General features: G+C 41.6%; 1 protein-coding gene across 4 annotated transcripts in view; it reads left to right on the top strand.

The window, feature by feature from the left end:
- The first annotated feature begins 4,092 nt into the window (after positions 1-4,092).
- NAP1L1 (nucleosome assembly protein 1 like 1) overlaps positions 4,093-25,959 on the top strand; it is a 28,236-nt gene continuing 6,369 nt past the window's right edge. The window contains exons 1-9 of one of the 4 annotated variants that reach the window (XM_032185433.1): positions 4,093-4,188; positions 16,547-16,579; positions 17,284-17,372; positions 19,811-19,913; positions 23,153-23,294; positions 23,756-23,836; positions 24,083-24,211; positions 24,717-24,788; positions 25,434-25,573. In XM_032185433.1, the coding sequence (XP_032041324.1) occupies positions 16,563-16,579; positions 17,284-17,372; positions 19,811-19,913; positions 23,153-23,294; positions 23,756-23,836; positions 24,083-24,211; positions 24,717-24,788; positions 25,434-25,573 (773 nt within the window). In that variant the 5' untranslated portion in view covers positions 4,093-4,188; positions 16,547-16,562. Of the gene's footprint in view, positions 4,189-4,634; positions 4,661-16,546; positions 16,580-17,283; positions 17,373-19,810; positions 19,914-23,152; positions 23,295-23,755; positions 23,837-24,082; positions 24,212-24,716; positions 24,789-25,433; positions 25,574-25,959 lie in introns of those variants that run through there. The other 3 variants (XM_032185425.1, XM_032185407.1, XM_032185416.1) reach the window with 3 other exon arrangements.

Below are 25,959 nucleotides of genomic sequence, written 5' to 3'. Positions count from 1 at the left end.
AACTGTTCCTGGCACAGGAAAACCATCTCCTGCCAAGTTCTGGGACTGAATATGTATCTTGTCCCTGCCGGTGGTGCTACCGTGGGCATTTTTAGCAGTAACAGAGTTCTGGCAGTGGCTAGTACGCACTGCTACAGTGAAAATAAAATAAAATAAAAATTAAAACAGCAACAAAACGGAAAAACCCAACAAACAGAAAAACCCAACAAAATGAGCTCCAAACCAGGAAAACTGCAAAGGTCAAATAACTCCCTTTAAGGTAGTGAGCTTGCTCCTTTCATGTATAAGACAACTATGAGAAAGTTGTGCAGCCTTTAGACAATACATGACTTACATTTTTGCAAGACCACAGCAAAACATTGACTATATCTATCAGATTTCATGGCATTTTATCATGTGAAGTAACCAAAGACGCTAGAAACAGTGACCCCTCTGTATATGATTTTACTGTGGTGTGAAAGTTAGATATGTTCAGGCCAACCACAGGCAGTGCAAGAGATACAGTTTATTCTACTTAATGTCTTCTTTTTCTTATGACCTAACTACTTTATATGCATTATAAAAAGATTTGTTCTAATGTAATAATTTAATAATGTATCAGTTTCCACATACAACTTAGTAAAAGGTTCCATTCTACAGTAATATTTTAGTTAGTGCTCTCGTGGTTTCTTTTTCTGATACTTTTTTTCACAGTAAGCACTATATATACGTACATATATATATATATGTATAAAAGACAGTAAGTTCCAGCCCCCAGCAATGTCCCTAAAAAACGACCAGGTGCACTGTGCTTGACATTTTAACTTCTATGCTACCTGTGGGGTACTTGTACATCTATTTCTTCATTGATTTCAATACATCTCAACCCTTCCCTTTTTTTTTTTTTTTTTTTACCCAGTTTATCAGTCCACACTCTATCCCTATTTTCTTCAGCTCTCTCTAGGGCTCCTTTGCTGTTACTTTTGGTTTATATCTTCTGTATCTATGAGCAATCCCTATAATGTAAGACAAGAGTCACAATTTAATCCCCAGAGAGTTAAAAATATTGAGAAATGAAAGGTGCTGAAGTTTTATTATGTCAAAAAGTGTATAATCACATTTGATTTTTTCCAAACCATGTCATTTCTCTTTGTCTTTTATTACAGTACCTCAAAGGTTATCAACACTCTACTTCTTTAGCTTGCTGCTACCCCTGCCTGAAAATATGTCCCCTAAGGGAAAATTTGCTCTCATTTCACAAAAGGAGAAGCAAGTGCACAACAGAAATCTGTGAGAGGTGTTCATTCAGCTCTACACAGGGATTTGTATGATTTGCCATGTGATAGTTCAGCAGAACTTTCTATGCTGTCTGTGGCCCTGTTTATAAACCACAGCTTGCTTTCTGGGATGCTGTACTTTCCTTTAGAAAGCAAGTAGTTCCTCAAAAAGTAAACACTACCCAGAAGAAATAACAACAGCTTTGTATCATATCCTTCATTGGCTAGCCATATAATTTGGAATTGTCATTCTGTAAGAGTCAAAACAATTGCTTCTTGCAATCCAGTGTTTTAAGAGGAATATTCAGGATTTGCTGTTTTTATTGTGTACCTGTAAATCTCGTACTTCCGCACAGAATTTCATCGCGGTTTGAAACAGTACTGAGGAAAAGGCATCTCTTTGTGGCACTTGGGGAACCTTGGGCTTTTTGTTCTGTAAATAGTTCAGTGAGGGTGTTCTCATTTTCAGTGGCTGATGATAACTTCCATGGTGATTGTAACTAAGCCAGCTACCGCAGGCAGAAGCAGAAGAGGAGCACTTGTACCATCCCTTGTTGTAACTCAGTGCTCACACGAGGAGCACTGCCAACAGATTTCAGGGGAGGGTAACCTTGGGCAGTGAGTACTGTGCAAAACTGTTGGGGTGAGCTGACCTGAAATCAGCCATGACCAGAAGTGAACAGCTATGGTCAGAAGGTCATGGCTTTTCCTGTGGCACGTCTGCGGTGCTGAGCAGGACCCAAATACTGTAAAACTGAGCCTTTGGTAGGTGCCTAGTACTCTGATGGGGTGTTCAAGCAGGTATTCAAGTAGTCAGATCCAGGTCCTTACTAAGGGGCTCTGCATATTTCTGTTAATATAAAAGGGACTGAAAGCAGGTTAAATGCTAAATGGACCCCTTGTCACAAAGTTCTTGATCAGAACTAAGCAGACCAAGCCCCACAACCTACACATTTCCCTTAACTTAACCAGTGTAGCTTTAGTTTATCTGTAGCCTGAATACGCAAGCACATAGGATGCACACTGTGCTTAGGAGAACTGGGCCTGGATGTGAGTGCCAAACCCATTTGTTGCAACAGGCTGTTACAGAAATACTGACAGCTTTCTACAACAGCTTCAGGCCCCCCAGGTACAAGCCCATGCCCATGCTCTGTCCCCAAGTGTCCTCATGGTCTCTGCCTGGAGGTGGCTGCTGCTCGGAGCCTCTCCCTACAGCAAACATGCAAGGCAGTGATGCAAGCTGCAGGGGGAAGGACTCAAAAGTGAGCACAGCTGATAAGGTCTGTGTACTCAAGGGAGAGATCAGATTCCCTGATATTTAATAGCTCCGTGAGTAGGATACTCAACTAACATCTCGGGGAGACAGTTCAAACTCTTCTTCCTCTGATTTGGGCCAGTGATTTGACCTCAAATCACTATCCTCAGGAGGCTTGCCCTAGCTGCTGTGCTATAGGGCAGTTTTTCCTGTGTCTCTTACCAAAGCTTTTCCAGTTTCAAAAAGACTGTGCATTCAATAACCACAGCTGCACGTTTCATACAGACATGTTTTAAAGCTTTTTGAAAAAAAATCAAGATGTAATATTTTGAAAAATGATACAAGTTCATGAGGAAAATCTGCACCAGTATCTAATGCATTCTCAGGTGATTTGAATCCCAACAACACCCCAAAAATATTTGGCTTCCAGTCCAATACTGAGGCAATACTCAGCTGTGAGTTTTGGATGAATAGGAGTTTCCCTCCAGCCTAGAGGTAAGTTTGAATCACTTTTGGGAGCTTAGATATGTCCCCACTCCTTGGCGCTGATGTTGTCTAGTTTAACACTTCTGGCTTCTGCACATCTTATTTTTTTTTACATGTTTCGGTCCACTGAAGGGGCTACTGGGTCTCACCTCAGCATGTCTCGAGGTGGCAGGCTGCAGGAAGAGGAGGCCAGCCTTCGTCTTGTGAATCTAACCCTTCCCGTGTCACTTGTTTACAGCTGGCTGCCACTCCTTCTGATTGCACAAAGGGAATGTCTGCATGAAATGTAATCAGTGTTGCAATAAACACCGAACAATTGTTCACTTTTATTAAATGCCTTCTGTGTTTCTTCATGTTGCCAAACATAGGACACCCCAGGAAAAAAAAAAAAAAAAAAAAAAGGAACAAAAAAATTATCAACTAGTATGTTCTTAAAATCTGAGGGCCATGTTATATGTTAGAAAAATCACATTACATCATTATATTTCTCCCTAATTGTCACACAGACTGTGCTGTGCAACCTTTTGCTTGGATTCTTTTTTTTTTTTTCTTTTTTCTTTTTCCCAGTTTCTAGCTATTGTAAGTTGCATGTTGTAAGAAGTCCCACCTCCCCAAATTCAACATGTTGGGGAACAGAGTACCCCCAACTTCTCTGCATAAGTCCTCTTGGTCTTGCAGACGGGATTTTCATTTATTTATTTATTTATTTTGCCACAGAGACATCTGCTTTTGGGGCCTGAGATTTCACTGGAACGTGCTTTAAAAGCCTAATGTTGTGGCACTGTGCAGCGAAGGACAGGACCCCTTATCTTCTGCTTGTTTTGTGGCTCGCGTTGTGGATGTTGGGCACATCCATCACTTTCTTCTTTCACTTTCTGTTGCCACCTCCGTTATTTAGAAAGCTATGTTTACACCGCAGACTAGACAAATAGATGTGAGAATTAAGTAAAATGCAGGGAGCAGACGTTGGAGTATCTGGAGTTACGTGTTTAGCAAACAGCCCTTGTGCCACCACGCCGTGTGCCTGGCCATCCCATTTGCCCGTAACAACGCCAGAAACCATTGGCTCACTCCAGCCAGGAGGAGGTAGGAGCCTCGCAGACAATGTTAAAGCTCTTTCCCCGCCTAAAGGGCTCTGCGATTTTGTGAAGTTTCCCCAAGTTCGGGGCGGAGTGCGGGTGCTTTCTGCAAGTACGTTGGAGATGCTGCCACTGCGCACAGCGGGGAGAAGCCCCGGGGGGGGGTCGGGGCTGTGAAGGGGCCCTGCGGGAGAGCAGCTCGGGACCAGGGGCCGGGGCTGCGGCTGCGGCTGCCTCTGCTCAGGGCGTTGCGGGGCGGCCACGTTGGGGCCTCCCCTCAGCGCGGGGCGGGCGCCAAGGGAACATGGCGGGGGGGGGGGCGAAGGAGAAGAAGAAGAAGAAGGGGGGAGGGGGAGGAGGGGAGGGAGGGCGCGCGCGCGCGCGCGTTGCCAGGCGACGGCGGCGCGCGGCGGGCGGGGAGGCGGCGCCGGCCGTTACGTGGTGACGTGCGGTGTATATGAGCGCGAGCGGCGGGAGCGCGGGCCCTTTCCCCGCCAGCCGCCTCCGCGCGCCGCCGCCTCGCTGCTGCCGCCGCTGCCGCCGCTGCCGCTCCCCGCCCGCACGGCCCGGCCCGGCCCGCGCAGGTACCGGCGGGGGGGGCACGGCGAGGAGGAGGATGAGGAGAGGGGGAGGAAGGAAGGAAGCGGGGGGGGAGCGCGCATGGCGCCGGGGGCCGCCGCCCGGCCTGGCGCTGCGGGCCTGACTCCGCGCCGCCCTGCCCTGCCCGCCGCCGCCGGGGGGCCGCGGCCGCGCCTCAGCACGGAGCCGCCTGAGGCAGCGCCCCCGGCCCCGGCACGGGGCCCTCCGCGCCGCACCGGCACCGCCGCGGGGCTCCGCGGGCCCCTGAGGCGGCGGGGGGGGGAGCGCGGCTGCCGAGCGCCGCTGGGCCCCGGCGTGATGCGGCGCTGCCCCCGCGCCTCGCCAGGAGCTTGTTAGTAGCTTGTTAGTAGCTTGTTAGTAGCTTGTTAGTAGCTTGTTAGTAGCTTGTTAGTAGCTTGTTAGTAGCTTGTTAGTAGCTTGTTAGTAGCTTGTTAGTAGCTTGTTAGTAGCTTGTTAGTAGCTTGTTAGTAGCTTGTTAGTAGCTTGTTAGTAGCTTGTTAGTAGCTTGTTAGTAGCTTGTGGATGCGAACACTGTGTTGGATTCTGAATGAGCTGGTTAGCTGCTAGTCTCCTGTGGGTCCACTCACTCTCCTGACACTTAGGGCAAACAAGAATTTGAGGTTTACGTTCTTTGAAGCATAGGTGACGTAGGTGCCTCTGTACCAGGCAATGTACCAGGCTACTGGGGCTTTAGGTACCTGAAGCATCCACTACAAGGGCTTAGAGCAGGCCACTGAGACTGGAACTTGTGTTTGCATGGTCTGTGTACTGCTGCGCAAGAGGTATGTGCTAGCCATGTCCCTTCCTGCGTTCTGTGACAGGTCACACATGTCACGTGTTCTGGTTTCTGGTGATTTATTTGTTTGTTTATTCGTGTATTTGCAGAATGAGGATCTTATCCATAGGTCTTATACACAGGTGGTAGATCTGGTGCCTTTCACAGCCCCCGTTCCTCTCCTAACGTTTATAGGACAGTGAAGTGCTGCATCCATGCAGGCAGCCCAGCATTAAAGGAAGTGCCCAAAGCAATGGGTTTGCTGTAGTGGTGCGTGTCCAACCTGTACCTCACTCTGAAAACTGCTCCTGGGAGCAGGCAGGGGAACTGTTATGGTTGTCACCTCACCAGGCATCCTGAAATGGGTGCTCTGCTTTTTTCTCAGCTTCTTGCACACGTGCTGTACTAGTTATGCACAAGTGAAACCGAAAGCCAGGCAGTGTGGGTATGTATGTTATGAACCCTTTAAAGAGTTTTTGCAGCACTGAGACCGGAATCTTCCAGGCTGACACCATTTTTCTTAACGGAGTGACAGAACTGCAGATCTTCAAGAAAACTTTGGCTTACCCTGCTGTCAGTTGTGTTGGTGCAAATGTGTGTGTTCATTTAGCTCCCAAAAGTTGAAGCAGTTGTACCAAGGAGAACTTAATTCAACATGGCAGAGATCGTATCCCTTCAGGGGAGTGAAATGGCTGGAGGATTTGAATTTCAGCAGTGAAAAAAATCTCAGGGGAAGCGAGACAAGCATCTATTTGAATTCTTGATGAAAACACTTGGTGAAAGCCCATTTGTTCCAGTAGGCCAACAGGTATAATAACCGTGTGTGTCGCATCTGTTTGTATCTGCTAGTATGGCTGTAACCCCATTCATCTGGGGTTCATCCATCATCATGGATCCTCTGATGCAGCTGCAAACATGGTGCATCTCAGACTAACTGTCAAAGGTCTTGTTCTTCTTTCTTTGGGAAATTTGGGCACATTGCAGAAAATTGAGATGTTTTTTAAATACTTGTTTGTTGTCCTGCACTTGTATATACACTCTGTGGAACTTCAACCACGACTTTTCTTTCCTTACATGAATTGTTATCACTTGTATTTGTCTGGTACCAGTAGGCACTTGTAGAGAAGACACTACTTTGCAGACAGAAACAAGACTCCTTGGTGCCAGTTGTGTTTTACTACAACTGTGGGGTCTTCCGAGAGAGCTGCTGGCTGGGTGGCTGCCTTCCACCCAACTTCCCATTAGGAAACTGGTTGGTAAATAACAGGGCAGGACAGTCCTGTACAGGCGGCATTTAGTCTGAGGATTGGTTGTGTGATGATTAACCTGGTGTTTATGGGTCAGCTTTCATTGGTAAATTACTTTGAGTGCAAAAGCGATTATAATAAAGTTAATTTAATCTATCTGATCCTTGCTCTGCTCAGAGGCAAGAGCAGTTCCTTGCCACCTAAATTTGTTAAAATGGAGAGCAGTTCTTGTGTCTTGTGGGCTCATCTCAAAAGCCAGGTGTGCCTGGAAGGTGTCAACAGCAGAGGTTGTTTGGGGGATTTGTTTGACCTTCTGAAAAATCAAGCTACTGTAAAAACAATGCATGATTATTTTTTAACAACTTCCTATGCTCAACAAAACTAATGCGATGGGGAAATTTAATTATCAGTATGGCTTCATGTATTCAGTGAAAGATTGCAGATGAATGCAGCTGAAACTGTAGGCTGCAACAAGGAAGAAAACAACCTCAAACCTTTGTTAACTTACATTTGAAACATTGTATGTAGTTTTACTTTTGTTCATTATTATTCATGTCAACATATGAATAGTTTGAGCAACTTGGAGCAATTTCTTTTCCCTAAAGCTTAAACTTTTAAAATAGTTTTCATTTTGACTACTTGTAATCTGTCTTCTCTGCTGTCAGAGGCTAGGATGGTGATCTTACTTAGAGGAGAAGATGGAAAACTGTTTAGATCTTAGTATTGGGGAAATACAGGAGGCATTTAGGGGGCTTAATGTACATATACACAGAAATGACTTACAGTGGTGATGTTCTAGATTAACTTGCAGTGACAAATGGGCAGTTGCACATCAGCTCTTTAGCCTGGTCTTTGTTAACTCTCAGATGAGATATGGCCAGCTTTCCTTAGTAGCTTTTCATGATCAAAATGTAAACCAAACTTTCTAGATCTGAAAACTTCAGTTTGTAGCTGTAGCTACAAAGCATTCAGCTGTGGACTTACCATCTTCCACTTATATGGTTAGATGTTAGCATTAGTCTCATTTTTAAGTGCTGGAAATTTTGGTGAAGGGATTGGACCAAGCAGGTACTGGAAATCTGGTGTGGAGCAAGGACCTAGGCTGGAATCACAAGGACTTGTTGCAGTTTCTGACTACCTGTGGTAAAATCAGTGCAGCCCACTGCTTTGTTCTTGGTGTTGGTAAATACCAAAAGCTCCAAAGTAGAGGCAGTTCTTCCACATTTCTCCTGGGACAGCTTGTCCTTGAGGGAAAGCTTTCTTTGCCAGCTCTAGTTTGAAAAGCTGTTTTAAGCATGGAGAGGTTAGGTTTTGGGGTGGGGTGGAGGGAAAAACAAACCACCCCCCTGGCAGTGATACTGTTTACATCCCAAACAGTGTTCAGTCTGTGCTTCTGACTTTCCTGATGCCTGCACTCACTTGTGCCACTTCCCATCGTTTGCTTCTCAAGCTCTGCTCATTGCAGGTTGTGTTCAGGTGCTGCTGGAGCTGGGCCCTGAGCTCATCTGCCTCATCTCTACCACAGTGTTCAGCAGGGAATTCAGGTCTTGTCTGCTTTTGTATGTTGAATAGAAGTGTTCAGTGGGCTCAATGCAATGACACCTGCGTCTTTGCAGAGCAATTTCTCAGTATTCTGGATTCTGAAGTCATTTGAATTGCTTCTTCTAATGTGTGTTACTTTAGATATTAGTACTATTTACTTTGCCTAGGTCGTATCATCTTTTTTTAGGCAGACCAAACTGGTGAGATCTGCATGGCTTGGCCTCTTAGCGCTGGTATCACCTTCTTTGCTGTGAGGAATTTATTAGGTACTTCTGGTGCCAAAAGCACAACTGAGTGAAAGTCAGACGCAAAAGATAATTTTGTAAGTAAGCCTCACATTCCTTGGCTTTCTACAGGTGCACTCTCTGTTTCCAGACACTTGTTAAATTCTGCATCTGTAGTCGTTTGCCAAGTGCCTTGCTGCAGCCATAACCACCTGCATACTTCTCCTGGGTCCCACTGCCAGCTGCAACATCTCACCCCCAGGAGCCACTAAACTGTATCCAAGGTAGATCATTGTCTTCAATGAATGCTACCTTGTTGGAAGCAGGACACCTGAGAGCTTGCAGTGTAGCAAGAGCTTCATTTTCCTGGAAAAATGTAGAACTGAAGCTAACAAGGTGCTAAATACACTGTATGAGTTTCAAGGGCTTCTCAGGGAGCGGATGAGTTTCCCATGTTGCATTCATTAGATGTTCCAGCAAAAAAAGAAAAAAAACAAACATCTGAAACTGTAAATAAATAAACTCACTGTTCTTTTTAACTTTTCAGATAAGGCTGTAAAAATGCTTTCTAAATGAAATTGGATAGAAACCTTAATGCTGTGGTGGGTGAGTCTTGCAGATAGTGTAACTGCCAAGGTGGTTGGGTTTGATCCTGTGGCAGTCTCAGCAGTCAACTGCCTCTTCAGCTGATGTTTTGGTGTGCACAGCTTGATACTGCTCAATGTTAAAATGTAGCCTGATTCCTGAAGTGCTTTGTTAAAACACTGGTTTTGTGTCACTCCTTCAGCATGGTCAACAAACCAATTTGTTGTACGTTATGTACATCATAAACTGTACAGAGAAATACTCTTTGGAAGTTGTAAACATCTTTTTGTACATGAAGACTGATTTCAGCCCTGCAGGATGGGTGTTCCTTTCCCCTTATCAGGGATGGAAAGGAGAAACTGCAACAAGCCCTGCTGGTCAGTTTGTTTAAAAACCCACCATCCTTGGTAAGGCTTTTCAGATATGAATTTAAACTTCTGGATTAGTTTTCTAATGATGAAACACTGTCCCAAATAGAAATTGGTGTGTCTTCTGCTACAGGATCTTGGCATCCAGAACAAAGGCCATGCTGTGTGTTAATTACTCTATTTTTAGACCACGATCAGATCAGTGGCAGAGCCAAACATGCAGATATAGTTCAGTCCTGAATTTAAATTGCAATTCTATAGTCCATTTCCTTCTCTTTATGATGACTTTTTTCTCTGCAAAGGTAAACAGGTGGTACCTAAAATGAAAAATAAACACTACAGAAATAGAGGATTTCACTACTTGTCAACTGACTCTTCATTTCCTGCTTTAAAGATTAGAGCTTTCACCTTGACTAAAAAGTGCTTCCACACAAATGAAAGCGAGCCCTGCAATTACCAGTAACAAGCTAAATTAGTTATGTGTGTGATCACTGCCTTATTTTGAAGTTTTTTTTTCCCATAGTGTAACTGTGTGAAGTTTCCATGCAAGCTTAGAGTACCTCCAAGGTGTAAAACTTGTGCTTGCGTGCCGTAACAGCTATCGTGCAGAGGCTTGCAGCAGGAGTGGAATAGCTGCATGGCACAGGGCTGCAGTGGTGCTCCTACCTGAGCAGGAGCAACAGTGACAGCTGGAAGGGGAGAGAGCAGACAAATTCAGCTAACTGCGTTGTATCACTGGGTTCAGCAGTAACACGATCCAGAGTTTTATTCCCCAGTACCGAGTTGCCAATCTTGCTGTGTTATCAGAAGGCAAGATGCAGGGTTTGTTTTCAGGTAACTCCGAACTTGCCTAACCCCATTCCAGGGCTATTCTGAGAGGTGTCCTCCCTGTGGTGTCCTCCTTCTCTTGACCCTGCTCTTACTCATGCAGCTGCACATCTAACCCTGCACAAAAGAAATACCTGGCACTTCTTTTAACCTTGCTCTTATTCAAACGTTGCAGGTGAAAGGGGCACACATAGCTGAGGAAGAACCAGCTTTTCCAGCAGTATTTGCCAGTTACATTGGCTTTAGCTGGCTGGGAAGCTGTATGGTCAGCAGAGAAACTTGTTTCTTCCATCTGCTAAGACATGCATCTCCCTTGCGGTGGCCTGCGTGCTTCCATCTTAGCCAACTTAGCAGTGGCATGTTGTTAAAAGTTCTCAGTGTGTTTTGAGAAACACAACTGCTCATCTGAGATGCTTATCCTATAAATCTCTGCCTGGTCCAGAATATCTTACTCAAGCCTCTGCTAAAAAAATTCCCATGTATCCCCGTGCCAGTTAGCATTTCTGGCTGTTGTCTGAGTGTTGGATGTAGTGCATGAGCTGGTGCTTGCACAGTGAACTGCAGCAGAACAGATGGCTTTGGTTTGAGTTCCTGAGGAAGGGTCCAGTGGCACCTTCTTGTTTCTGTGCTGATGGAGCTGGATTCCTCGCCTGCACCGACACTGTTAGGCCTTGACAGCCTTTACCCTTACACTGCTGCTTTCTTGTGTGTTAGCTCCTGCTCTTACTTTTTGAAGCTTGCATTTGGGCAGACAGTCTCAACTTCCTGCTTCAGATTTGAGGCATTTTATTTGTGTTAATTTTTGCTCTCCTACATTAACAACCAGAAATCTTTTGTTAACAGCAGGACTGTGAGGCACTGACAAAAGGAAATAGTCCCTGGAGAGCTCAGTGGCTAATAATGTCTTTCATCAAATAGAAGTGATGCCTTGGTGTTCCAGCGCAGGACTGCCCATCTCATTTAACTGAGACTGATTTGTTTTTTGACCTTCAGCTTTCCTAGGGTGACATCTTTCCATAATATGAATATGATCTGTTTGTAACACATTTATATCCCGTGTTAATGGGATGCACAACAACCTCTTCATGGTGACTTTCCATGCTAATAGCATGTTTCGTGAATGTGATTGCGGAAGGAAAAAGAAAAGACTTGGTCCTCTGCTTGATTCCCTTACGAAACAGCACTTGTTTTAAACCTGACACGTTATTCAATTGCTCCTTTTTGAAGAAAAGCTAAATGCTCTCCCAGCTGCTGCTAAACCGTGTGATCCCTCCCTGTGTAACAGCTTTCCCATGTGGTAGTTGGTACCGTCTAACACTTGTGAAATGATTGATGTGTTTTCTTACATCCTGGTACCAAAAATCCTGGTCTGTAACTGTGCCATGTAGTACGTGCCTCTAAACTGTTCAGCCAGCTCCGACATCCATGGAAATGAGACGGCACCGAGCGTCGCAGCTCTTTGAAGTTACAGACCTCTCTCGGTGGTTTAAGCAAACTACCTACAACAATTATTACAAACAGCTGCACTCCGGGAGCCTGGTGGTGGATCTCTGTGCTCCTTCCTTCGTTTTTTGGATGGGGGTGGTTGGTGCTGCTTTATGTAAAGCAAAGGGTTGCAAATTGTCCCCCTGGAACGCCGGGCAGCAGCACGGCTCTGAGGGAGCTGCCAGTGAATGTATTCCTCTCGCGTTTCCCAGTCTGCAGCGAGTCCAACTTGGCTGGTGTGGCATAATTTGTCTGGCACCTTTGGTTTCTGCATGCATTGCAAATAGCAGTTGACAGGACTTAATCCTGATTTTTTTAAATGCAACTAGCTGTCCTCCAGCTGGGCTTCTTCTCATTGCTGACATCTGACTTAGGCCACTCAGTTTATTTTCTGTTGCAGCTTCGTAATTGCACGTAGGGCTCGCTAGTTCTAGGCATTTTCTGCTCACATCTTACTTTCAGTTGCCCAAGGCTTGCCAGCGACGGAAGGAGGCTGAGACTGCTGTGCTGTGGGAGAGCTGACTTGCCTGCAGTACTCTGAATTACTGGCTATTGAGGGAATTAGCTTGGGCAGAAGGGTAGATTGCTTTTAAAGACGTGAGGCTTGGCTTCGGTATTCTCAAAAGGCCTGTTTGTGTCCCTCGGACGGCTTGAGAAATTTCTCCTACTTGCTATAGCAAGCTAATTGGGTGAGTAATTCCTCCAGAGGGAAAATGTTTCCTGGAAGGGGCAGGATGGGCATGGTGCATGGTAGGTCACCCACAGAGGTGCCGAGCAGCTGAGATTGAGGGCAGACTGCCAGGAGAAAGCCATCCGGCTGCAGGCACTGGGGCTGGGGGAGGCCTCGCCTTGTCAGCTGGCTGCGAAGTCACCTCGCTGTGACCTGTCCTCCTGGGGCTGGGACGATGGCAGGGTAAGGTGACAGCAGCACGCTCCCTCGGGGTGCTCAGGCTGACCTTCTGCAAGGGAAGGCTGCTGGGCACAGCAACAGGCTTCGGCGTGGGCACAGGGGGCTGAATGTCTACAGCTGGTGTCCTAAAACTGAGCTCCACCTCGGCGTAACTGCTTTGTGAAGCAACAGCTCGTAATTGTCAGGGGTTACTGACGGACAGCTTGTGGACAAATGCACGGCCATGTTATTAGTTTCTGCATGTATAGGGCTGCACTTCTTAAATGACACCTCACTTCCAACTTTCTTTTTAAGCATGATGACAAAGAGCACATTTTTGATACTGTTTTGCTAAGATTGAAATTTTCGAGGGAGATCTGATAATTTTTTGGAATTCTGCAGCACACTCTCAAAACTGTGACTAAGCGTGTGATTTTTTTTTTCTTTTTAAGTCTCCTAACCTTTCAGTTATGAAAAAGAAGGTGCTCCTTGTGTGGCAGCAGGCTTGTGATCAAGCTTCAGCTCTCTGTGAAAGGTTTAAAACACTGTACCCTTTAGAAAGCTCCTACTGTAGCTTGTGTTTGTGTTCTTTTGCTTCCTTTTTGTAGCATTAACTTCCTATGTGCTGTCTTTAAAGCTGAGCACAGATAAGATAAGCATTTATTTTCCTTGCTTTTTTTTTTTTTTTTTTTTTTTTTTTACAGTAAGCAGCAAAGCATCTTTCCCTGCATGCGAAGCCTTGGGGCACCTCTGCCTTTGACCATAATTCAGTGCTCCTGGCTGTGGCTGCTCAAACAAGAGGGAAATGAACGTTTTCTGAGTGAGGAGGTTGTTTGCCTGCTGGATTGGAGCAGTGGAGACTCATAATCCTTCCCTTGCATCTCCCATGATGATGCTTCAAGCAGTGATACCCATGAACATCTCTTGTCACTCGTGCCAAGGTGCAGCTGCTGTTCCCAATCCTAAATGAAAGGAGTGGGGAAGGAGAGCCGTGGTATTCTTCTGGAAAGCTGAGTGGAAGGAGCATTATATGCAAAGATTGGGTTTTGGGGAGATAATGCATTTTAGTCTTGCTGTTGTATCTGAAGCTGCCAAAACTGGGACCTTGTAGTAAGTGTTGTGCAAGACCGTCTCCTCTTAGGGAAGGTGTTTCCTCAATACTCATCTGCCTCTGCAGTTTTTTCACCAGTAGAATTGTGTTTGTAGAGAAGCTTATGGTTATTTAAGTAAATGACAAGCTAAATGTGATGCAACTGTATAGCCATGCTGGTGGGTAGCACAGATTAGTCTGCCTGCCAGCGCAGCGCTGCTGGCACGGTGCCTCGCAGCCTCGTCACACAAGAGCTGCTTTCTAGAGCTGGCAGATGACAGTGCCATGACAAACAGTAGTGTCTCCTCAGTTTGAGGAAGAAACCTCCCAACTGCAAATGTTCTGATACGGAGCAGTGTAAAAAAGCAGAGGGCAGATTCAACACTGAGATATGGCAAAAGCTGATGCAAGGAGAACAAAACAGGGTAAAGCAGATAGGAACACGCTGAAGGGAGGTTCTGAACTTGCCAGCTAACATGGTCTACTTGAATTCCCTGGAAAAACTTTCTTCAAAGTTGTCCAAAGGCTTGGAGTGAGCTGGGCCCTTGTTGCAGAAGGTACGGCCCTGAAGTAAGCGGGTAGAGAGCAGGCACAGCCGCCCCTTGCAGAGATGGGAGCTCCCCAGGCAGGGCTCTGCGCTGCTATGAATGCTTTCAGCATGGTCACACGTGGCCTCGGGGAGAGGGATGAATAGTGAAAGGACGAAGGTGGTTGATGGGGGCGGTTATTCAGAACTGTAGAGACAAGGACCCGCTGAGAAATTCAAGAACGTGGAAACTGCTGGTGAAACTTCATCTGCTGCTCTTGCTCAGCACAGAAAAACTTGGTGTAATATCTGCAGGCTGACTGTTGTAACTAAAACCCACATTTCGGTGCTTTGATGCTTGAACAATACCAGCTCGCCTGCTTTGTTTCAGGGAAGACAAATCAATTTCATAACAAGCCCATAATAAGGGCTAGTTTAAATATCTGTACTTGTAAAGCCAGCGTGTTTTTTCTGAATGTAGCTGAAAGCTACAGGGGTTTCTGGGGGAGTTCTTGCTCTGTCATTGCTTGTAGATAGCCCTCTGCTAATGGCCTCTGTTGGGGATGGGATGGATACTTGTTAAACATTGTTTTAGCCTGACTCGGTCATACCTGATCTCATGGCATCATTTAGAAAAAAAGCTCAGTTGAATTTTGAAGTCAGTCTGTTTCAGCAAACCTGTACCTGGAGTGCTTCAGCTGCTGGCTTGGGGAGACACCTGGGTTGTGGTCCCTGGTGCACCTTTGAAAGAGCTGTCTCCAGATAGATAGAAGATGAAGTGCTGTTTTATGTGGAGAATGGAGATGGGAAGATGTTGGTCTCTGCATGGGGCAATAATAGTTAACGTGATTGTGCCTGTTCCACTTGTATGACAATGTGCAGAAGGCAAGGTGAGCTGTGCACCTAGATTGGGGCTGCTAGCCTCTTTACAAAGGTCCTGCATGAAGGTGTTTTCACAGAATCACAAAACCATCTAGGTTGGAAGAGACCTCCAAGATCACCGAGTCCAGCCTCTGACCTAACACTAACAAGACCTCCACTGAAGGAGCTCACTAAGCTCTACATCTAATTTGGCATTGATAAAACCTTTTGCAAACCAGAAACTGTGCTAATTGTGGTATTGCTCAAAAAATATGGAGGCTTCTAAATGAGCTGTAGTTGTTGTATGTTCTTAGTTTCTGTAGGCCTTCAGTCTCTGCTGTCACTCATTTGAGAATGGTTTGTGGAGGAGGCTGGGACTGGTGTAGAGGCAGCTTGCATCCATGTGTGAACCTGGGGTCACACAACAGGCAAACACGAGCTGAAACTTACAGAACTTCCAATGAGTCAGAAATGTTCCTGGAACTCGTCGGTTTCTTAATGAATTGTTGCATGATCTTGGGTTTGTGGCAGTGCTGCTGCTCTGTTTGATAGGAAATACTGCATTTTTCTGAAATGGATGGACAAATAGCTGGCTCTCTGTTTTTCCACGTACGAGGGAATTGAATCTGGTTACATGCAACCAGGACATATTACCAGAAACACATTTTTGTAGTCTAGATTTCTAAGTATTGTTTTGCTGGTGGAAAGTGTTGTTCATCTTGCAATACATTTGAGAACACATGTGCTTTGTGGCATGCGAGATGTGCAATAGTCTCAACACGTCGTGTTTGTAGGCTTGAGCATGCTTATGGTGATGCTGAGGTACTTAAAATTCTGATTGTTCAGGACATGGAAATTAGCTCTGTTAAATAGCTTGGTGCAGTGTCATCAAATTAATTATATGTGGCAATTCTCTGTGTGTTTTGAGGAACTACTTGGATTGGTTTTGTAAAGTTAGGATTAAACATGAATCCACAAAAAGGCATGTTTAGTATTAAAGAACATGATTCAGCAGTAAGAATTGTCTGCAATTACATGCTGAAAGTGAGTAAAATTTAGCAAAAGGGTTTTTAGCACTCTTGTTACTTTTTCTCAGATTACGTTTCATAATTTTGTTACTTTTAATTAGATAAGATTAGTTACCAGTTTTTGATATTAACACAATCCTATGGTACAAAATGCAACGTGTTTGTTTTTTTCCTGGTATTTAAATGTGTGTTAGTAGATTTATTGGCTCTAAGCCAGAGTGACATTTTCCAGTATTTCTGTATGCTTTAGAGTGAAAGTTCAAAACGTTTGCATGGGGGATATGCCACTTTAGACTACAATATGTATTTATCCTATTTCTAAAAGCTGGCATAGTTTGTTTCCTTTTAAGTGTTATGGCACTTGCCTGTAGACCTTGTAAATGAAATCTAATGCTGTTTTTGCATTTTGTGTTCTCTTCTAGGGTTTGAAATCTGAGCATGGCAGACATTGACAAGTAAGTAAAATCTGTAGGTTACTGAGGCTGTAACTGTCCTGTTATGTACTTCAGATGCCTGTTCCCTCCAGATATACGAGGGACAGGGTCTATCTACTACAACGTGATCTTGACGTTGTGGCAAGATGAGTTTTACAGCATTTGCACGTGGGAGGAGAGCCCGAGTTGCTCATGCCAAATTGGTTTGGGATCTTAACTGTGTAAGACAGGGGTAAGGAACCAGTTAACTTACCACATTAGCTGGAATTCTGTAGGGAAAAATGCTAGTACTACCTGTTACCATTATTTCACTGAACGTAGCTTTCTCTGTACTTTGAATATGTGTAGTTTTGTGGGATTTGAAGTATTGTTAGGGTGAATCTAATCTCAGTTCTCAAGGCCTGCACATCATAACAAAGAGGATGCGTAGGGCAGGAGGAGGCTTGTACTTGCTGATATCAGTAGGAGCTGAAGGAATCCTTCTGTAAAGGAATTTTAACTTCAAAACTTTGAGCAGTTTATAGAACTAGCACCTTTTCAGAGTCTGAAACTAACACTGAATCTATAAAGACAAATTTGACTTTGGCTATTAAAACTTTCAAATTTTCATAGATTAAAAATTAGTGCATCAGTTTGCTTGTACCAGTGTGATCTCTGACTCTTTGAGCTCATTTATAATTTAAAAAAGTTAACTTATTAATGCTATTATTAAATATTCCTAATAGCAAAGAACAGTCTGAACTTGATCAACAAGATATGGAAGATGTTGAAGAAGTAGAAGAGGAGGAAACTGGTGAAGATGCCAACAGCAAAGGTAATGTTGAAAACAAGTCTTTTGAAGTAGCTGCATACGTGCTTTCTTGTTAATGGTAAAATTTTCTTTTTAAAAGGAAGTGGTAAAGCTTAATGGCTTATATAACAGAGTAGTCTCTGTTTAAATTCTGAAGCAAGGACTTTTTTCCCTAGTTGTGGCTTTTATTGGTTGTACACTGTCATTCATTTTAGTCATGGTCAGTACCAGTGCAAGTAGACCTGGCCACCTGTAGGGTTGTATAATTGGAAAAGAGGAGGTTACTGTGGATGTGTTAACAAATCATTTCAAAGCTAGTAGCTGATAGCCTTTTTCTTAAAAAAAAAAAAAAAAAAAAAAGTATTTTGATTGTTTCTCTCAAGAAGGCCTGAACATGTATGAGAATACTTGTTTCATCTCTGTGCTGAGCAGTCCTACTCAAGTGTTGTAGTTAAAAATTGGGGATGCAGATAGTATCTGAGAGCAATTAGCCAAATGAGAAATAGCTTGTATGAGAGATAATCTCTGTAATAAAATAGCTTGGATTGCTGATAATGCTACATTCCATGATTTCCTGAACAAAGTAGTAACACTAATGAAAAACTAGAAAACTTTCCTCAAGGTGGCGTTAGAGGCTTTGTTATCACTATTGAAAGTGTTTCCAAAGCTGGATTGCAAAATTTTGGATAATGTAGGTCAGCTGAAGATGCTTACAATAATTAAATGTTAAATAATCAGGTGTCCCGAAGGAACCTAGAGTTGAGTAACAGTATTTTTAGTATTTAATCCCAGCAATGATACATGAGGATCTGAGAAGGGAAATTACACTATATACATGTACATCTTGGAGGGAAATTGAGTTTTGCAAGCGAAGAACATTTCAGTACTAGGGAACTTTTCAGTCTTCTGAAATGAAGACTGCCAAGCAGTTCTTTTGCTGGCTTTCTAGTGTCTTTTACCATGCACATTTTTTCCACATCCTAGTCTTTTCTTTTTTTTTTTTTTACCTGGATGATTTAATTTTTAAATATATTGAAGACTGTTCAGGTAACACTTAAGCACTCTTGCTTTTTGGTAAAAACCTAACTGAAAAACAAAAGGTTAATGTATCCAAGGACTTGCAGAACAGATATGGGGTTGGCTTTCAGTTTGAGGGAATGTTGGCACTGGCATGCCATTTTTATGGTGTGTACAGGTTTGGTATTTAAAAGAATATCTGGAAACAGACTCAAATAGCACAGTTGGGTAGGTTTTTAGGTTAAGGAAAGTAATGATTAGTAAGACCAGAGCAAACGAAGATAGCTTAACAAGATGGTTGGTGTTAACTAATGTGGTATTGTGCTTCTTAGAAGCAACTACATCTACTGCTGAAATGTGTCTTTATGGAGATCCTACAGTCTTCATGGAGAACAGGCTTCTTTTTTGGGTGTCACTTGAGATAAAATTTCTCAATATGTAATTTAATTGGTAGGACATAAAAGTAAAAGAGGATGTTCATGTGGTTATTCTAGCAAAGGGCATAGAAATGGTGAACTGAATATTACTTAACAAAAAAACAACTTGATGTATCAGGAAGGATTGAAAAGCTCCACATTCATTTGAAGGTGCCAGTTAATGAAGATATTTTCTATGCCTTATGATACACTACTTGTTTACATACCTGTAAATGTTGAAGATGGGGGAAGAAGGCAAAACAGCGTGATTAAAAATTATAATAAATTCTTATTAAAATGAACTTCTGCAGGTTGCTTAGGCACAGACTTTGAGCTGAAGTAAAAGAGGTGATGATACAGAGCACTTAAGCTAGCAATTTGTGTGTTTTCTAAAATGTACTTCTATCATATAATTTGAAACAGATTTCCCATTTGGGCAAAATGATTTCTAAAGAGGTTACTAATAGAAATTAAGTACTTAGCACTGATATTCTGTAATCAATAACGTGTCAGACTGAGTTGATTGGATTGATATGCTATTCCTTTAAAAATGTTCTAATGAATAATTTATTTTGCAAGAAAAAATATGTAAGCATAGATTTGTTAAAAAAAAAAAAAAAAATTCTAAATCCAAGTCTGAAGCAGTCTTGTTTAATCTGAAAAGGAATGGAAATCCCAACTCCAGTTTTGACTTCTTAAATTAATGGCATGAAATCTACTACCTTGCATTTTTCTAATGAGTTTCGAAGTAGAAGTCAAGTAGAAACAACGGATGCTTTTAGGAGTATCGTGTAAAGCCTGACCTTTTAACAAAAGCTCAGTTTGCTGAACAGTGGCAATTTTAATCCAGGTTTTTGATCAGGATAGGATGGACTTGATCCATGCTTCTCAAATAGATGTCTGAAATACTTTTCTGCCTGTATTTCTTTTCACAAATGTATATAATAAACTTACTGCTTTTTATAGTAATCCAAGATGAATCCAGAAGATGTACTTCTTGCATTTACATTTTTTTCTTTTCCAATTTAGCTCGGCAGTTGACTGTGCAGATGATGCAAAATCCTCAGATTCTTGCAGCTCTTCAGGAAAGGCTTGATGGTCTGGTAGGAACATCTACAGGATATATAGAAAGGTAAAATATCTGTTCTAATTTAGTATGACAGAGTGGTATACATGTATATGGTGCTCTTGCTTTGTGAACGTTGTAGGATTAATAATCATAAACAATTGTTCTGCCTAAATAGCAGCAAACTAATGTAGTCAGTCTGTAGTGCATTTCAGAACTGAAGGCTTTTTATTTGAGCCTTTCTGAAGAAAAAGCATCAGCCACTAAATATTTTAGCAGTCCCCTGCAGTTGTGAAATGGCACACTTACAGGTATTTTCCTGCTCTTTGGAATATCTTTTGTAGGTTTGCCTTAATCTGAAATATGGGCAAATATATGGTCATTTCATGGTTATAGTGTAACCAGAAAGCTAATAAAATTAGGGATGTTGTATCAATCAGTAGTTGATATGGACTCCTTATATCCAACCTTGAAACAATCTCTCTTGCTTGCTAAAATTTTCTTTACTCATGCTTTAACAAGTAGATCTTCTCTTTATTTTTTTGTAATCTGTGTGAACTTCTCACCGTATTCACGTGATTTGTAAAGCACACCTTATCTTACTGTGATAGGGTCCTGCAGAGCTATTGATGGTCACTGGGATAGCTACTGAATAACAGGCTTTGCTGCTGCTACTCCTACCCCCATGTTCCTCTGCTACAGATAGTAGCACAGAACAAAAGCACGCTTAACTAACAGCAATACCCTAATAAATGCAAGCCCCAGAAGAGCATGGGAGTCAAAGAGGACACACAGGTCCTTTCTGGACACTGTATACTACAGGCTTTCTATATCCAATTCTTTTTCTTTTTCTTCTTCTGTTTTTTTCAACAGATGTTAGTTAACTTCTACTAATCTTTCAGGTCTTCGATTTAAGAATTGAGCACAAGTCATAAGGTTGATGAATTTTATATGGCATTCTTCTAGTCAGCTGCTCTCTAAGATACTGTACCACTTCTTCATCTGTTCCAAGTACAGTAGGGCATTCTCTTAAAAAAAAAAAAAAGCATTGCAGCTTTGCTGTCGTACCAAATGCTTACTTATTTACAGTTTAAAAATAGTTGTAAAATGTGTGCAACTTTAATCTGCACTTTTTCAACATATGCATGCTGATTTCACCATGCTTTACAGGTGCCTCTTAAATTTCTTCCTAAATATTTTTTTAAAGTTTGTTTATATATGGAGTCTAGACATTAAGGAGGCACAAGTCAGCAGCAATCTGGGATCCTAAAAGCCTGTTATGTGGGCTGTAAAAGAACTAAATGCATAAGCTGGTGGGAAAGATAAACATGTTCCAGGAAAACATCTGTCTGCTCAAGCTTAGAATCCACTAACTTTTGGCAATTACCCAGTAACTCCTTTACCTGTGCCTGGCTACAATAATTTTAATGAAACTTTTCTAGGGTAGTTTTTCCCTCACCTACTATTTAGACATTGCATTCTTGTGTTACTGTAATGTTTTCTAGTTGCTTGTATTCATAGAATGGCTTGGGTTGGAAGTGACCTCAGAGATCACTTGGTTCAAACCCCCCTGCCATAGGCAAGAATGCCACCCACTAGATCAGGTTGCTCAGGGCCTCAGAGCAATGAGTTTTACTTGCCATTATTGTACTTGTGCAGTCTGGTTCGTGTTTCTTGGTCTGCTTCTCAGTTTCCTATTTTTGTATTAGCTATCTCTTTGAATCTACTTTTTTTCTAGAATTTATGGACATTATAAATGTAGTAGATCAAATTTTACAATTTGTACATCTAACTGGCATGGACTGTATCAAAATACAGCTTTCTGGTGCGTGCAAAAGATTCTAGACTTTCTAATAAAGGAATTAAAATTTGTGTTCAGATGTACTGGAATTGGTTATGTTGCATGTTATAGCATTACCTTCTGCAAATGTTGCTTTTTTAATATGAAATTACGAAGACCAGTATTTAGTCTAAACATATGCATGTGGAGTTAGGTGGGTGATTATTGCATGACTGACCTATACAGTTAATTATTTTCTTCCTTACCACTTTTTTTCTTGAACTGAATTTGCTACTTTGGTTGCTTTTACATCATTCTGATGTTCCTGAAGTGAAAGATGCAACAAATGGTGAAGCTGACTACATTCTAGAAAAAGTGATAGTAACTTGAATGTTATCAACTCCTTTTGAACATTTATGATTAAGCTTTTCTGGTAGCATGTGTAGCAGATGTACTTTTGCTCAAGTCAGGAGGTTAAGGGAAATCTTGACTTACTGGTTATCTGTGTATTGTCTTAGTAAACAGAAATAGGATATTTATATTGAGCATAGAGTCATTAGGGAGATGGATTTCACATTTTAAAGTGAACAAGGCTCTTTTAGAATGTGTCCATATCCTACCTAATTAGAAGCCAGATTGCATTAGTAATATGAACTTCCACTGTTTAGCTTACTGAACATATTCTGGTTACTTACTCTAACCTGACTCTGATACTAACAATTAAAAAGCAGCTGTTAACTACATTGTTCTAAATAATGTGACTAACTGCTTAAATACAGAAAGTTAACATGGCAATCTGCTGTAGCCATATGCTGGGGGCTGTCTCACATCATGGGCAATGGAGGCTGTCAGCAATCTACCCCATGGATGTCACTAATAGCCTTCACATAGGTAAATTTCTGTCCTAACAGTATCATAGTGTAACTTCCCACAAGTGAAACTACTGTTAACAGTTGTAGCTGACAACTCTTTACAATGAAAACTACATTAATTGCTTTCCTCTTACACATGTATAATATAGTGGCTCACTTAGAAAAAACAGTTCTGGCTCGTTTTGGGAGTGAAGGGGAATATGAAGACAGTAGTCCTAGCTTCTTTCCCAAATGAAACAAATATGAATGTTGAAGATTGACTTCTGTAGTGAAGTAATAATGGTCTTGGACTTTCATAAAACTAAACAAATTAGTAGTTAGTTCTTAATTATGCTCAATCTTACAAATTTGCTGTGTTGCTCAATGATAATGTAAAGCTTAATGTGAAGTTTTATACAAGTCTATCTCACGATACCCCAGGTATTTGAAATTCTTTGGTTCTCTTTCAGACTAAGCCTGTTTTTAAGAGATTATGATAACAGTTTCAGTCTGCATGGTACAACGGGTCATAGGTTTGATTTGTTCAGCTTTTTAAGGTTTAAAATAGTGTGAAATCTGTTTTGATGCAAGGTGGTTATTAAGGGGGCTGAGTAAGGAGGGGTAACGTGTTTAGAATGCAGTGTTTGTAACAGCTCTGTGGCTGAATTTTTCAGCTTGCCTAAAGTTGTTAAAAGACGTGTGAATGCTCTCAAGAATCTTCAAGTTCAGTGTGCACAGATAGAAGCAAAGTTCTACGAGGAAGTTCATGAGCTGGAAAGAAAATATGCTGCTCTCTATCAGCCCTTATTTGACAAGGTATTTTGATGCTAATCTGATTTGTACTTAAAAGATTTAGTTAAAACACAAAGGAACATAAACTGAAACCTTATGCATGTTCTGAATTACTTTGGTCTTATATGTGCCTGTTCACTTGAACTGACACCATTTTACCATTCATGTGAACATCACTGAGGTTAAGGGGGAGAAAGGCTCAGTCTGCTCCATGATTAACAGAATCACTTTGGTATATTAGGCCTCATCCTGTTAACAGAGCAGATACTAGGTGGTGTAGTAGCCTTTCTGGAATTCTTGCACTTATTTTAGTGAAATTTGTTTGAAAAGCTGATAACTGATTGGCCTTTCTAGGGCCAGGAAAAGTTTTGATAAGTAGTTAATATGTTGTATGAAATTAGGATGAGCAATTTATTAGTTATTAGGTATTGATGTGATGACTGAAATAGCTAGAACATGAAAATATTCTTGGTCAAATTTTTCAGCGGAGTGAAATCATCAATGCAATCTATGAACCTACAGAGGAAGAATGTGAATGGAAAGCAGATGTTGAAGAAGAAATTTCAGTGAGTATTATAATCAGTTCTCATCAATATCTCAAGCTTTAGCATGAAACAAGTTTCAATACAGTAAATAAAGCTTTCTTTAAAAAAAAAAAACTCAATGATTGCTTTTAATAATTCATAATTGATTGCTTAAAGCATGCACATGAAACTTAATCTGTGCTGTTAGCTGTACTGCATAACACAGTTAACAAGCCTGGTGGGTTATGCTTTTAAAACTTAGAAAACTAACATTTTTATTCTATCAAGGAGGAAATGAAAGAGAAGGCCAAGCTTGAAGAAGAAAAGAAAGATGAAGAAAAAGAAGACCCTAAAGGAATTCCTGAATTTTGGCTGACGGTATTCAAGAATGTGGACTTGCTCAGTGATATGGTTCAGGTAGGTGGTATCCCAGGTTGCCTTGAGGTTGCTTAAGTCCTTAATCCAAGTGTGCTCTTTAAGGAAGAAGTAGGAACAGCACAGTACTTGACAAGTCTGTTGGAGAGTGAAAATGAAGTGAGTACTTGGATGTCATCTCTGGGACTTTGACTCAAAGCAGAGAGCACTTTGAAATACCTTCTTGCTGTGTTCTTATTTGTGGAACTTGGAGTTTTACCTTACTAATGAATTTTCTGAATATATAGGAATGTGTGCATGAAATGTATTGTTGCTGAAAGCTGTACTTTGTTTGCATGGGATTCAGGCTGTGTAATGCAGCAGAAATTCTGTGCTGCTGTTGTTGCCACCTGCTGGTCATGTATGTGGAAAATGTTTCCCTGTTGTAACGAGGTTCTTGTCAAGGATCACTCATTCTAAATACAGCTTTTTCTCTCTGCATTGTCTCTTAAATCTGTGTAATTTAATCTTATGAAAGTTGAATAATTGTGGGTTTTCTTGTTTGCAGGAGCATGATGAACCTATCCTGAAACACTTAAAAGATATAAAAGTGAAATTTTCAGAAGTTGGACAGCCTATGGTTAGTTTAACCTACTGAACAAGATTGTTGTATTAAAGCTTGTGTATATCAATAACATGGCCTGTGATAACAAATTATCTTATGGCAGTCTTGAGAAATATACAGCTTCTTGTCCTAAGAAAAACAGTGCAAGATTTAGTGCTAGCCATGAAGTACCATATACATTTATATTTAACTTATCCTTCAGATTCAGATGAGTTAATAACTTGGCCATAGTGTTTGACTATTTCACCTCTTTATTTTTCAACATTTTCAGGTGCTTTTTATATAACTATTGTAATAGTATATAATTTCCTTGCCAGAGAGCAAATAGCTTGCTAAGCTTTAATATTTTAAATTTATAAGCTGTTTCTGTAACATAGCACCAGGAAATCTGTACATCAGGAGATCGCATGTCATTGCTGCAAGCAGTGTATTAAGTCAGAAGTGCAAGAGCAATGGATTAAATGAAAATACTTGAATATTTATTGCACAACTTGGGCAGCAAATTCAAGAACAAGTTCTGTGCACCACTTCTTCTCTATTGGTAGAGATGGATATGTTCTGTTGCATGTATATGTTTTTTGTTTGGCTGTTAAGTATTTAGAAGGTAAAGGTATATGTAGCTAAATTGCTAATGGTGTCTCTCTGCAATTCTTTTTTAAGAGTTTCACATTAGAATTTCACTTTGAACCAAATGACTATTTCACAAATGAAGTGTTGACAAAGACATATAGAATGAGGTCAGAGCCAGATGATTCTGATCCCTTCTCCTTTGATGGGCCAGAAATCATGGGATGTACTGGGTAAGTGCTATTAAATAGCTTTAAGGTAATGAAACAGTTTCTTAGTTATTATTATTATTCAACTGTAGACTTATATAGATCTCCTAGGAAGGTGCTGGAAAAAATGCTGTTACCCAGTAACATGTAGGCTAGGCTCAAGTTGATGTTTTTAGTGTATATAAGTAAAATAACTTTTTTAAAAATGCCATTTTATATATTCAAACTAGTCTGAAACACCTAAGAGTTTATTCTTTGTGTCCATCTAGTGTTATTTTCAGAGTTTTTAACAATATATGTACTATAAATGATATATTTAATAGTTTAATATATATGTGCATATAAATAAAAAACCACAACTATACCTATAAATGGTCTGCAATCACTGAAGCTGAAATGGAAACTAGGTA

The sequence above is a fragment of the Aythya fuligula genome, chromosome 1 (assembly GCF_009819795.1).
Source record: "Aythya fuligula isolate bAytFul2 chromosome 1, bAytFul2.pri, whole genome shotgun sequence".
Taxonomy (NCBI): Eukaryota; Metazoa; Chordata; class Aves; order Anseriformes; family Anatidae; genus Aythya; species Aythya fuligula.
This window is presented reverse-complemented; position numbering and strand designations above follow the sequence as displayed.